This window comes from Miniopterus schreibersii (assembly GCF_964146895.1).
Source record: "Miniopterus schreibersii genome assembly, chromosome: 6".
NCBI lineage: Eukaryota > Metazoa > Chordata > Mammalia > Chiroptera > Miniopteridae > Miniopterus > Miniopterus schreibersii.
The window spans coordinates 89,857,340-89,872,012 of NC_138107.1; the positions used below are offsets into that span (position 1 = coordinate 89,857,340).

Below are 14,673 nucleotides of genomic sequence, written 5' to 3' on the forward strand. Positions count from 1 at the left end.
CTAAGAAATACACTTCACGAAGGAGGGAAATAGAATGAAGAAAACTTCCAGGTGAGATTTGCGGTTTTTACGTGGATCAGGGTGGGGCCGGTGATGTCACTGGGACGGAGGTGGGAGAGGCTTCCACGGGAGGTAAAATGCACCATCTGAATGTGATAGCTGCTCATGAGCACGGTAACCGCACACACGAGGACCTTAGGCGTGACCACGTGCACGAGAGTCTCGGGTGATTGCTTCATGGGCAGCTAAACCACCTGCAATGTGAGCCCCGCCTGCTGAGGCCACGGGGCTCAGGAACACCCTGCCAACCAGGGGCTGGTGGTCTCCAAGGGCCTCACAGCGTCTGTTTTCTCACTTTAGTGCACGGTGTTCGGTTTCCCCACTTCCGTCTGGGCCCAGGTGAGGATTCCTCTTTCCCGCAAAACTCACGGGCGAAGGGATGCGCCCTGGGAGCCCTCAGTGCCGCCCTGTGGCCCTCCTGCTGGCAGTGCCTGTCCTGCTGATGCCCCTTCTGTTCCAACCACACATCCGCCTCCCCAGATGCTCTCCTCTGCAGCCCTTCCAACCTCACAGCCAGCTCAAGGCCCTGGGGTCACTGCCCCGCGTTTGCGGGAAGCACCTAGGCAGAGCCACGGGTCAGTGAGCAGTGCTGGGAAGCTTGTGAGGATTGAACTGTCAGATGCCCACCCCCCGGGGTGCAGACTCCTTCCTGCATCTCCACTGCTCGTCGCAGGGCCTTGGACATTGGGATTCGATCAACCACGTATGGACTTACTATCTGCCGCTGTGTTCGGGGCCAAAACACAAATGCTGACAAAAAGCCACCAGCACTTACTGGACGGTGATGGCGTAATAAGTGGCTAAACTTTCTCCCACGTTCTACTCTGTCGGGTCCCCAAGGCAGCTCCTAGATGACCCGGGGTTCACTCCACAGCCCATCCCTCCCACCATGACGCCTCCTGTTTAAGTCCCTCAACAAACACCCAGACTAGTATAATAAATATCTTTTAAAAATAACTGCTTATTAAGAAACTGGAAAGGTAAATTTCAGTGCACGGGTGTCTGGGGACATCGACAGACCACTGCTGTCCATGACTCTCCAGGGCTAAAAATACATGCAATTCAAATAGGAAGTTTGTTCAAATTCACTGGCTAGCCTGAAAATAGTGAAGTTAAACCCCAGCCTTGAGCCAGGTATTTGCAAAACTGATTCTAAAGAAACAGCAGCAATCTTTGTGAGGTGAGTCAGGAGCTGCCAGAGGACAGCGAGGTCATCGGGGACATGGACCCGTCTAGGGACACGATTTTCACACAGCTTCAGTGCAGGAGAGAAGCTAACCCACTGGGGCTGGCCCCCAGACAGCCTATGCCCATGCCAGACGCCATAGGTCAACGTTTTATCACCTCTGGCCTCGTGGACTGAGAACTGTCAACCCTCAGGAAGGAGGTGGGGACACCCCCAGCTCCAGGGCAGGTCCCAAGGCCACCCTGTGCCCAGATAGCAGCTCACTCAGAGGGACAACAGGGAGTCCTCCCAAGTCCAAGCCATCTGCCCAGATGCTAAGGTGACACCTTATCTTCCAAAGATGCCAAAGACATTAATAAAGGGGGAAAAAGAAAATGCACTTTTATTCCATCTGTTACAAAATCCGCTCGCTCGCTCGCTCATAACATGGAAAGCAAAGCAGCTGGCACTGCAGGCCTGCACACACAAGGCTCCACTATGGAGTTGCCTTTTTAAAGCGATGCTTTGTGAAGTCCTCTTACTATTCAAAACAGCTGATTTCCAACTGTAGCATCATTGCCTGGTCCCGGGGGGCGGGGGGTAGAAGGCAGGGCCGTCTGCACACACCTCCAGGTTCCTGCTGGGCCATGGCATGCCCCCCAGCGCCCCAGGCTCCCCGGGCTCCGTGCAGTTCCGCAGCTGCAGGTCCTTCGTGAAGCACAGCTCGATCTGGCCGAGCATCTGTACCTCCTGGCCCTGCCCACGAGAGACAAAGACGCATTAGAACTCGGACCTGGGATCGTCCTCACAGCTCTACGTCATCATGACTCAGAACCTGAACACAAGGCAGCTCCCAGCCTGGGACGCGGGCTCCAGGAATGAGCCCCTCCCTCCAATGCTGGTCTGGGCCAGGGGCCCCAAGTCCCCACCCAGAGGCTGCTTCCTTAGAAATCCACACACAAGGCCAGAGGCAGTGTGGACACAGCGGCTCACGTGCATGTGCCCACGACACTGGGAGCAGACGGCTTCATAGAGAAACCAGCCTCCTGATCTGAAAAAAATCAAGTTGCCCTCAACTGACAGATCACAACTCGTCCATAGGATGGACAGGCAACAGCCATGAGTCACTGAGGCTCATGCTATAAACATTTCTAACCCAGAAACGTTCAACTACAGCGATGTCCTGCCCGCCGGCCCTTCCAGGACAGGTGCATTCTGGGTAGGGATAAGTCGTGAGAAAAACTCTGTCCTGGCATCGAGCCAAAGGGCAAGGTTATTTCTACACACAGCACACCCGTGGCACGTGCCATATGCACACCAGCGAGCGCACACAGCACATGCCTGCATGTGTACCCACACGTGCGCACGTGGCTCTCACACGCAAGCAACACACTGGGAAGTCCACGTGAGCACAAAGCTGCCGGCAACGTGGAACCTGTCTCCTCAATACAGACAAGAAGGTCAGCAAACAGCACCCGACCTGCTCTGGGGGAAGACACTGGACCTTGGGGATGACTCCGTACACGCTGGCGAGGGCGTCTCTGATGTCTGAAACCTGAAACGAAATGAAGTGCATTAGAAATGACAGTCCCACAGAGCCCAGAGCTGTCTATTCAGATGTGACACGCACAGCTGACCACAGTGACCTCGCCGAGTGCTGCCCTGGCCGGCAGACAGGACAGGTGCTGAGGATGAGCCCCGCCCCCACCCACCAGGCCACCATCTCACACTCTTGTCCTCTGCACAGCTCCCGTCCGCACCCGGAGCCTGGGGGCGGATGCAGGAGCAGAAAAGGCCCTGATGATAAATTAGACTGACTCGTGGCCAGGACCTCCCATGTCTGCACACACTTCATGCTGGTCCTGATGCCCAACGGTGCTCACAGCATGGGGGTAGGGCTCCGAAACCCTGCTGTTACTTCTGCTTTATCATCACTGAAGCCAAGTTCAGGGCAAAGAGGTAACACAATCCCCTCACCTACGGGAACGTCAATCCAGGTGAACCCAGGGGCCCTGCAAACACTTCCTCAGGGCTTCCTAGAAGGATGGTCAGAGGGCAGCAATACTCCGTTCCTAAGGTCACGGCCCCTCTCCTCGCCCTCGGTGGGGGGAGGGACAGACGCACTGGACCAGCCGCACAGACACCATGGAGCAGGACTGCGGCCCCTGGGACGCCCCACTCTACCCAGCCACGGTGCCGGGACCACAACTACTAGCGGTGACTAAACCTCACCCACACCAGTGATGGATATAAAACTAGCTCCAAGAATGGGACATGCTTCTCTAAAGTGACAGGCAGCAAACGGAGCCAGTACCGGGCCAGAGCGTGAAAACGTCAGGCTCCGTGGTCACACGGTCTCTCTGCTGGGCGGAGGCTCAGTGGTGCCACAGGGGACAGGAGGGGGTGGTGTGGCCGGGAGCCAAAGGGGCTGTGAGCCAGTAAGACCCGGTCACGCTTCAGTTTCTACGCTTTTATCATAAAAACAAAAAAAATCAGTTTCATCAAGGAAACAAAAACAAATTGTTTCTTCCCCAAACAACTGTCATGAAACCGAATGCTTTGCAAACCGCGTGTTCCCCCTACCCCGTCCGATCCTGGAAAGCGCTCTGTGCTTCTCCTCTGCTGGTCTAAGGAGCCCTACCCTTCGTGCTCCACACTCAGGAAGCAACACTGAGACCGCGTCTGCTTAGAAACGGCAGCGAGGTGGGGGGGAGCCGGTCTGACCTTTTTAAAGCACACGTGCGGCTCACAGGCCGACACCTGAACTTGCCAGGTGGCCTGGTGAGTAGACGCACCTGCCGAGAAGCTCAAAGCAAGACTTACCTGGTAGTAATTGCCACCCGACGGCACTATCCCCAGTTTCTGGAGCACGCTAAGATTTAAAGTAAAAAAAAAAAAAAAAAAAGCTGTTTAACGAAGGTCCATTTCCCTTTCTTGTTTTCAAACATCACACTTCACAAAAGTTAAGATGCTCTTAAAGGTACGTGTTCTTTTCCCTGACGCTGGGCAATGAGCCTGTTAACAAGGCCAGGCAGGCGGTGGCTGAGGGCGGCCTCCCTGCACCCAGGGCACGGCGGTCGGGCTCTCCTCCCGGCTCCTGGACACTGAACGGCGCCGCCTCGCCACACCTGCTCTGAAGGACAGCTCACAATCGATTTTGGATCCTAGGCTGGTCCCAGGAAACCACACTTGGCCAAATCTTTAAGTACATTTAACACCCACTGCAACGAAGCACTTCCCCAGCACGGGGCCTTAACCAGCTGGAGCGAATCCTGCCAACGCACCACGTGGTTAACCTGCTACAGTCTGGCGGACAATAAAAAGTCTCAGGTTAATCGTACCCCCCACCCCCCCAAAAAAAAATCCTTGGCCCCATCAAGCTTCTCTGGGTCATCTGGGTTAGGACCACGCGGGGCGGACGCGGGAGGGGAGTCGGCCTCAGCACGGTTCCTCTTCAGCCCTGGTCTCTGACAAAGGTGCTGTGGACAAGACAGCTTCTCCCAGCTGCACTGTGGTCCCCGGGCCAGGCCTCGACTGTGATGTGGGTGCAGCAGGCGGGAGGGGCAGGGGGAGGGCAAAGTCCTGGACGCCCCAGAAACCAATGTGCCCGCGGCCACCTTGAGCTGTCCGTGTGGGACAGGTGCCAGATTTCAGAGACTTTGTGCCCCAAAATGCAAAATTTCCCGAATTTATACATTTAAGTTGCAGTGATAATACTTGAAATGTGTTGGATTAAACAAAATATAAAGTTAACCTGTTCTTTCTGCTCTTTTTCGTGAGGCTCATAGAAAGAAAATGAAAAATTACCCCTGCAGGTCACACCCACTCCCTCGGGCTGCACTGGGTGGGGCAGGGCCCTCCTGACTCCAGTCACCAGGAAACAAGGCAGAGAAACATCCCGGAGATGCATCAGCCCAAACTGGTGCCCACTGTTTTCCACAGAGCTCCAGCTGCTTTGTCATTAATCCCTGGCCCATCTTGTCAGTTCAAGATATTCTGCATTTTTTCAGGTTTGCTGCCTTTACAGAGTGAAGAAAAGAAAGCGCTAACTTATGGTGATTTGAAAGGCTTGCCTCTAAGCAAAAGGCAATGGTCTACAATACAGAAGGAAGTACGGGGGATTTTAAGGTTTTCCTTAATTTTAAGGCCTGAAGGGCGGGTTGGGCCTGGCCCTCGGCAGGCTGCCCCGGGGAGGGCTCCTCGCTCTTGGGTACCCAAGGGCCTGGTACTTCCTGGGGCTCCCAGGACCTTGCCCGTCACCACCCCCTGCTCGTCCAGGAGCATCCCAGCAAAGAACCAAAGATCACTGCTGGTCCGTCTTTAGGGAAACTGTCTTGTGAGCTCAATATGCTTTTGTCAGAAATCACAGCTGGACAAGGCACGCCCTGGCTGGACTCCTTCTCCTCTGGCCGACACACTGTCCAACGACATCCGCGCCCAGAGAGGCGGCCACAACCCTGTGTCCATGCTGCGTGGCCGTGACCCAGCGCGACATGGGAAGGCCTGGAGGAGGCACGAGCGTTTCTCAGAACGATCACACTGCTGTCCACCGGGGTCCATGGCACTGGAGGGGCCGCTGCCGGGCACAGCGGCTCTGGGCACATCCCAGGGAAGGAACATCACATCTGAGAGTCGGGGAGGCTACAACACACAAGGAGCGGCCAGGCCGGGGGTGCCTACCTGTTGAGGGCCAGCCCCCTGTACAGGTCCAGCCCCTCGCCGAAGTACTTCCTCTGGGAGTTGAGGGCGTCCAGCTGGGCTACGCAGGTCCCGTGTTTTTCCCACTCGTGCTTCCTGGAGATTTTATAACATCTCGAGTTAGAAACCCATGAAACCAAGCCCCAGTCCACAGGCGCACACGCGTTCTCTCCCGCGCAGGGCTCTCATGTGCCGGAGGCAGGATGTTTCCTTCACAAAGTGAAAAGGAGAGGATTATGCTGAGCAAAGTGAGCCAGTCAGAGAAAGACAAGTGTCCCATGATCTCGCTTGTACGTGGAATCTATTGAACAAAATAAACCAACAGACAAAACAGATCCAGAGACATGGAAGCAGGGAACAGACTGAGGGTCTCAGAGGGAAGGCGGGGTGGGGGTCGGGAGAGAGAATCCAAGAACTTACACGCACATCTGCATGACACACAGAGGCCTGGGGAGGCGGTGGGGCAGGGGGAGGGGATCAGTGGGGAAAAAAGGGAGACATCTGTAATACTTCCAACAATAAAGATAAATAAGTATTTAAAAATAAAATTGAAAACAAGCATAACATCCCTCATTCACAGCACAGGCAATGATTTAACCCGCACCCCCCACCTGGAACACGACCCAGTGAACACGGTGGCCTCCGAGTCTCCACCCTCTGCTGCAGTGACCACGCTGGGGTCAGGGCCGGGCAGGAGGAAGGGCCACGGCTGTGCCACTCGCACAGGCACCGGGCCCTGCGCCCGTGCTCAGCCAGGGCTTCCACAGAGCAGCGACTGCGAGGAAAGGCGGGGTGCCCGCTAAGAGATGCAAGGCCTGCTCCCCACTCGGCCTCTCACCGGCGGAGCTGCTACCTCCCTCCGACACAACAGCCCCACCCACTGGGCGCCCACGCACAGCACCTTGTACTCAGGAAAGCTCCTGTTATTGGTAATTCTTTAGTTTGCTGCAGATCAACATCTCACGAGGCATTTTCACTCTCTCCATTCTCACAACTCCACAATGTGAAACCAAAGCTGCTGGTTTAGCGATGGGGAGACTGAAGCCCGGAGGCGCTAGCTGGGCACCCCACTAAAGGAGCCCACGTGGTCAGGGCCCTCCGGTCGCACAGCCATCGGATCCCCCCGGCCACCTGCAGACAACGTACCCACCTTCACAGTGACGGGCAGCTGGCCGGTGCGGGTGTTAACCGTCAGCGTGAAAAAGAAACGGGCATCGGGTCCCTCAGCGTTACCAGCACTTAGTCCACCCTGAGGTTTTAATAGGTAACGTTTCCCGAGCTTTCACACAGCACGCACATCCCGCGCCTCAGAAACACACCTGGACGCGCTGCACTAGTTCACCCCGACGCCCCCGAGCCAGCGTAACTACCTACAAACCACGAGGAGACAACACTGGTGGGTCACGGGCCCCCTTCTTCTAGAACAGTCTCCAGAGTGAATTACTGGGTAACTTGCTACACTCTGTGGGGTGGAAAATGGAGACTGTCTCCACCCAGTGGAAAGTGCACCTGAACTGCAGGTGCCTTGGTTTCTGTAATAACACAAATAATAACCCCAGAACCTGCTCCCGGGGCAGTGGCAGGGTAAGGAGCTGACAGGGACAGTTCCTAGTGCAACGTAAACATTCAATGGCAACTATTACTTGTTAACTCAATAGATGTCAGGCATAAGAATACATTAGAGTATTGAGATTAACGTAACTTGGAAACATTTAATCACAGCATTTAGAATGGGATGTTTTTCATTTAACACAAAGTTGTCAGTTACCAATCAGAAGAGACCACTGTGTGGCCCTCTCCCCGCCCCCCAGCCTCCGTGAGAGCCGGAGTCACCCTCCCGGGACTGCCTGGGCCGCCCCAGGGCTGACCACTGAGGCCCAGGGACACCTTCCACAGGAGCCTGCATGGCCAAGCCGGGCATGGCCCACTCCGGGTCTTTCCTGACATGACTCAGAAAGCAGACAGAACCCCTACTTTGCATGTGGTATGTTCTCATTTTACTAAGAGATTTCATCTTAGAGAATGACCTCGAGCACCCAGGAATCCCAAGGCTGTCTCTCCTGCATGCCTGATTCTTAGTTGGGATGATACAAACAGTTTTCTAATGGAAGCCTCTCCCCACTGAGCTGATGGCAAAGCCGGGGGAGGGGGGCCAAGGACACCTCAGCATCTCCAGCAGTAAAGGCAACTGGGCAATCAGGGCCCAGGTGCGGTGATCGGGGAGACGGTGATGAGAGCGCCACATCCCCAGTCTCCACACCTGTCCTTTTGTGCCGACGGGCTCTGGAGAGCATAAATATTCGTTAGTGTACGGTATTTACCTTTGTCATTTAGAACAAAAAGGTTTTAAGTGTGCAATTTAACTGTCCAACCTGAAAAAGGTAATCACTTTGCCTTTATTGAGCACAAAACTAAGTGCCTACTTGGCCCACACTATTTTGATTAAATCTTCAAGGACTGAGCCCCCAGGAGACAGTCTTTGTATGTTTATTGATTTATTTTTAAGCCATGTGGCAAAAATCTGACTCTCCGGTGAAACATTATAACAGCTGGAAATATTCCACTCTGTGTACTTAGTTACCACACCCCGAAGTGCTGTGCGAACGTTTCATCGTTTTTCCTGTTCCAGTTATTTCACTATCCATGTGAAACTATTGTCTGGAATGCTGGCTGCACAGAACCTGTCCTGGAGACCTGAACCACTCAGCGCCCAAGATTTCAACCCGCAGCCCCAGGATCCACCCTCAACCACTTCCCTGCCACGGCTCCCGAATGAAATCTCACACCGAACACCAGTGACCAGGACCACGGACACCATTGTCATTCCGTTTCATTTTCAAAAGTTTTTCTCTAACCTTAACTCTTTTCCTGAAAATTCTAAATAGACATATTTCAGGTTAAATGAACATTTTTGGACAAAATCTGATCAGTTGTAATCTGAGTTATAAATTGACATATGGGAGTGAGATGGAGAAAATATTTTTATTAACTGAAGATAATTAAAAAGAATATTAATTTTATCTTCTTCAAAAGCAATGATTTTCATGAAACCCAGCATTTTTCTTCTCAGCTCAGCTCTTGCTAAATTGAAAGGTGTTTTAATGGGACAGCCCGAGGACTGAGCCTGCAGTGAAAACCTCCCTTTCTCTCCTCCCTAGGGCAATCCTCATCTTCTGAACTGTGTCTTCTTTTTTCTGGATATATTTCAAGACACCAGCACAATCTCTGTGAGAACTACTCTCTCACAGAGCTGATCTGGAGGGACAGCTCCTAAGATATGCAAGTTATTTAAACCTCAGTAGAGAAAAGTTTTAAAACAAAGTAATGAATGAAATACTAGATTAAAAACAGGTTTATAAAGTAAATTTCACTTGCCCTCACTTTCTATGCACTGGGGAGAGGGAGGCACCAAGAATGGCCTAACAGGTGAGTTTGTTCCAGATTGGAGGTTGCTCACGCCTCTCAGCTCGGAGGAAGGGTTCTGTCCTCTGTCGTCTGTGTTTCCCACAGTTCCCCTGAGCACACGCTCGAGGGGCTCTCACCGTGTCTCAGGGTTCATGATGGCTCAGAACTCACCAGAAAGAGGTGCGATTAGGAGAGGGGTGGATCACGTCGGGCCAGTACATCTTCATTTCTTGCAATAGATCCTACATATAATAAACAGAGAATTCAGAGAAACGAGTGCAAGGAAAGACGGAGCGCTGCTCATTAATCACACTCAGGTGGGCGTGGTTATAATTCTGGGCTTATTTCGTTCCCAGGGGGTTGGGCCAAGGAGGAGAAGGTGCGTTCTTGTTGAACTTGTGGGACTGCTTTAGATACTCATTTATACAGGGTGCCAAGGGGTCGGTCCTGGTGAATGCAGTCAGGACCCTCACTTTAAAACTCGACTCTGAGGGCACGCTCGTTAAGAAAAGATGCAACCCAGGGCAGCACCCTGCAGTAGCACCAGAATCAAAATACCTTAATCTCCTCTGGATGAAAGGGCCACGATCGATTACACTGTTCTGCTTTGTCAGCCCTCAAAAAAGAAAATTAAAAAAAAGAGATGTTAGTGTTGGTTGGGATGGGTTCCCAAGGACACGAGAAAGGAAACACGTGGTCTGCAGAGGACCAAGGGGTTCCACGTGGGAATGCCGCAGGCCGGGCGGTCATTTAACAGAGGGGCTCAGGGACGGTACAGCCATTGGGTCGTTTAACAGAGAGGCTCGGTTCCACACAGCAGTCCCAGCCCCAGTTTCAGAGGAAAGAGGTTGTGGGGAAAGGCCCAGGCCTGATGAAACAGCAGAGGAAGCCTAACAGAGGCCCAGCAGGGGACGCTCCCAGTCAGGTCCCCAGGGTCTCCAGCTGGGCCCCAGGGATCCGCCCTCTGCAAACCCCACTCCACGACCACAGGCGAGGCCAGCAGGCCTATTCCTTTAACTGGAGATGGGGAGCAGGAGACAATGTACCTACGGGCTCAGTGCCTGGTAATGAGGTCAGATCAGCTGGGATGATCTTTTACAACACCAAGCCCCGTCGCCCTCCCTCTGTCTGCAGGGAATTCTGTCCTCACGTGTCATCTCAGTCCACGAGGCCACCAAAATCTACTCTCTAGACCCCCGTTGTGTTTCCAGCCTCAACAACTATTCCTGACCTGAAACCAGCACCACCTGCCACGGGGACGGGGGCTTCACCATGCCCTGTCTTCCCTGCTCACAGGTGAGGTGGCAGAGGCAGTGGAAAGCCAGGGTCCCAGCACTAAAGCACCCAGGTCCCTGACAAGCCCGGGGGCAGGTGGACTAGAGGCCAGGTCCCCAGACCCCGGTTTAATCTGCTTTCTGCTGACCCCTGCTCCTGAGGAACACTGGTGCCAGCTAAAACCGGGAGGGCCCTCCTCTCATCTGAGCACCAGGAGAAGACAGATCAGTTGACAGGGCCAATTGATGTGTGCAACGTAGCACCACGAATACACACACAGGTAGCAAAAGATAAACTCAACAAAATGCGGGCAAAACCAGAAAATCTGGGTGTCTGTGACGTGTCTATAACACAGATTAGATAGTATATCTATACTACTTATTGCCCCCAAAGAAGTGAGAAAATTAAAACTTAGTCATCCTAAAATACACCCAGAATCCTTAAATGCATATGTAGACTAGACTGTTAACATTCTATCAAAACGGAATTCAACAACAGAACTAGGGTTGTTAGAAACATTACAGATACTTTTAAATGTGGACCTTGTCTATTGAATAAAACTGTAGGGTCTATCAGAATAAACTCCTAACAAAACCTCAAGTGTGACTGTTAGGACCAGACTCCAGCTGGGGTCTCGGTGAGCCAGCTGCCTGGACTGCCTGGGTTTCTCTGCAGAGTACTTGCCATAATCCGTGGATTGTCCAGTAATCCGGGGGCTCTCTACAGTCATTTTCAACTTCCTGGGAAATAAGACACACAGAAAATAACTGGTTCACTGCTTATTTACATACATGTAGCAGCCTTCCTCTCTGACACCCATCAATGACAGGACTCACACAAAATAAGTTCTGTGTTAATTTGCAATAAATTCACTCCAGCAATATATTTGTGAGGAAACTCCAGGGGGCTGGATGTAGTATTAGCAATGAGTGGACCAATCCTCAATCTAAATGACAGAATTAAAAACCCATTTTTGCTCTTTGTGTGCTCAAAAATTAAGTCGACCTGATGGAAACACTCCTATTTGTCTATGAACAATTTTCCTATCATATAACCGATGATACCCCACTAGCCTCACGTTTGTTCAGGTACCAAGTCCAAATACATCAGTGAAATAGGAACAAATTTCTGGAGTTCTGAGCCAGCCAGGCTGTGGTGCAGTGTGACGCCCCTGGGAGCCTGTCACGGGGCCTCCTGGGGGAAGTGTCCCGCAGGGAAGGCCCAGCTCTGCGAGCAGCGGCCCGAGGCCCCAGGGAGGAAACATCGCACAGAGCACCCTCGCTCAGGGCTTCCCTGGCTCAGGGGGCCACAGAGGCAAAGCGAACACTCACCTTGCACACGGTTGCCGGCCAGTGGTGGACCATAATCAGCTTCTTCCACTCGTGGTTGTCACGGCTGAAAGGCAAAGTTATGGGAACATGAGTCCACCCGCCCGTCCATCCATTCGTGCCCTCATTCATTCAGGAAACAGGGAGTGCCCCCTGCAGGCCAGGCTCTTCCGTGGAACAAGGATACTGTCCTGAGTGAGGGACAGTCCCTGGGCACTTTGTGGGATGGGGGTGCTGCCCTGAGCAAGGGAGGAGCCCCCACCCTCCTGAGACGCACATGCTGTGAGGGAGACAACGGCCTAGTAAGTAAAGCACATTTCAGTGTCACGTGGAAAAAAACGGTAAAGAATATAACTAAGGGAGCGATGGCACGGCAGGGCGGGGGGGGGGGGGGGGTGTGTGCTGAAGTTTAGGTCAGGAGCCAGAAGGCCTGAGGGAAGCGGAGACCTGGAGGAGGGAACAGCCACAAAATGCCTTTGTCCTAAGGATGCTCCCGAGTTAGAAGCAGACCTGTCACCCCTTCATCCCACTGGTGAAACCCAGAGGCCCTGAAAACTCGTTCATTTGGCACCAAAAGGACCCGAGTAGCCCAGGGTGCCTCTGACCCCACCCCACTCAGGGAGAAGCTGCACTTGCTCCCTGCAGACGGGTCACGTTTGAGCAGAGGGTGCCCTTCACACCCTGGGTGCCTGCTGCACACTGAGACTACCCCGTAAGGGACCGGAGCTGTCACAGCGGGGATCTCAGCAGGAAACTCAACCCTGTTTGCCAGGCTCAGCAGACAGACAGACAGGCGGGCCATCTGCAAAATTACTCAGGCTGCAGATGAAGGGTGAAGACCGGGTGGGGGTGGGGGCCTCCGCACAAGGCTCACAGGGAAACAGAACTGAGGCCCCCCACAGTCGCTTTCGGGAGTAGGGAGCACTCAGAGTAACTACAGAACTCACGAGGTTATGAAACCTTAGTTTTAAGTCCAAAATAGTGAGGCAAGAGCTCCGTATAAAAGGAAAAAACAGAGGAACAGCAGCGTGAGAATTAGAGCTGGGAGACCTGTTAGAAGCTTCCTTTCCCTGGATGCAAAAACCTCTCTTCACACAAGGGGGGACTGAGGCTGCAGGTTAGGCCATGGCCCGGGGACCAGGCCAATACAACTCTGAAGCCTCCGCGCGTCTGTAACAATCTCCCCGCGCAATCCAGAGGCCTCCTCGAGGCAACGGAGCAGCCGCAGGGCCCCCGCTGGGCACAGGGAGAGGCCAGTCACTGCCTTCTCAGCCGGACTCGCCTGGCACCGGGCAACACGCCCGCTGACCTGCCAGCCCTAAAAGGGTCTGGGTCACCAGCCATGCCTCAGGCAGGGCAGCTGACCAGGTAGAGCAGGTGCGTGGCCTGGGGAGGGGGGCACATACTCCGGCCTCCGTCTTTAGCTGACACTGGCGGGTGACGCCTGGCCAGGCAGCGCTTTACTCGGGTCCCACTCGGTAGCTGACTTCTCCCGGCACCGGCTGTGCTGTTTCTACTTCACAGGGGAGCAGACTGCTGCGCCCAGAGTCCACAGGTCACCCTCACCCAGAAGCACAGCACTACCCCTCCAGTGACCCCTTAACCTGATGGCAAAACCGGCGGCCGGGGCTCTTCAGAAAACACACTTCCTGGGGAAACCGATACACGATGTTACCTTTTGAAGTATAGGATAAAACAGCAGCGGTTTGATTAAAACAGTCATTAAAAAGTTACAACCCACCTTTCCCCACACCCGCTGCACAAGCATGAAATCCTTCTATCAGTGCGATCATTGCCCAAATAAAGAAGGGAAAAACCCAAGTCTGGTATTCAAATGTTGGTTCCCCGTCCAGTCAAGTGAGGATCCGCTGGAGCACAGCCCGGTTACCCCGCTCCTCAGCGGCACGGGGAGCTTGAGGGGGGCAGGGCTGGGGAAACCGAAAAGGGGGAACCGGCACCGTCCCCAGCGCGGCGCTGAGTCTCAACCGCAGCCGCGCGCAGCCTCCGGCCCCCGAGGCTGGGACCCTCCGCAGGCCCGCCGCCCGCCCGGGAACCCGGGAGTCGGGCCCGCGCGCCCCGGTGCGCACCCACCTGGTCGGGAGCCCGCGCGCGCAGCACAGGTGGCAGAGGGCCAGGCAGAGGGCCAGGCAGACGCCCAGGAGCGCGCGGCGAGGGGCCGCGGGCGTCATCGCGCCCGAGCCGCCGACGGGCCCGAAGGCTCGGCTTCCGAGGCCCGCGGGCCACTCGCTGTCCAGGCCGGGCCCTGCGCGTCCCTGAAAACGGACACATTTCCTTAAGCGCGTGTCGGCCGGGCCGGCGGGCAGCCGCAGCTCCGCCCACGGGGGGTCCCGGCCACCAGGCGCCGGAACCGCGTCCCGAGCGGACCGCAAGCCCTGGCCCGCCGCCCGCCGCCCCGCCGGGGCCTCCAGACGCACCCGCGTCCCCGCCCGAGCCGCGCCGCCGCCCCGAGTGGCACCCCCGCCGCTGCCGGGCCCGAGCCTTTCCACCGCCCCGCCCCGGCCCCGGAACGCCCCGGACCCGCCCCACCGGGACGCGCCCCCGACGCCCGACGTCAGCGCGGGGCCCGCAGGCCCGCCCAGGGCGCCCGGCCCGCCCCGTCTGCAGGACACGCCCCGGCCCGGGCGGCCCTTCCCGCTGGCCCGGGACAGGCTCTGCTTCCAGCCCGGCGGCTCCGCTCGCCTCCCGCCCGTGGGGCCTGTTTTAGAGCCTCGTTCCCGGCCC

At 55.1% G+C, this 14,673-nt stretch overlaps 1 protein-coding gene across 1 annotated transcript; it reads right to left on the reverse strand.

Annotated features, from left to right (window-relative positions):
* Positions 1–1,602: 1,602 nt before the first annotated feature.
* Positions 1,603–14,436, reverse strand: RNASET2 (ribonuclease T2). The gene is made up of 10 exons (XM_081139500.1): positions 14,367–14,436; positions 14,023–14,204; positions 11,935–11,998; positions 11,288–11,343; positions 9,887–9,944; positions 9,500–9,570; positions 5,906–6,019; positions 4,049–4,097; positions 2,706–2,780; positions 1,603–1,981 (listed from the first exon to the last, which is right to left on the reverse strand). Exons 2-10 carry the CDS (start codon positions 14,118–14,120, stop codon positions 1,799–1,801), a joined length of 768 nt encoding a protein of 255 aa, XP_080995626.1. The 5' UTR covers positions 14,121–14,204; positions 14,367–14,436; the 3' UTR covers positions 1,603–1,798.
* Positions 14,437–14,673: the final 237 nt, after the last annotated feature.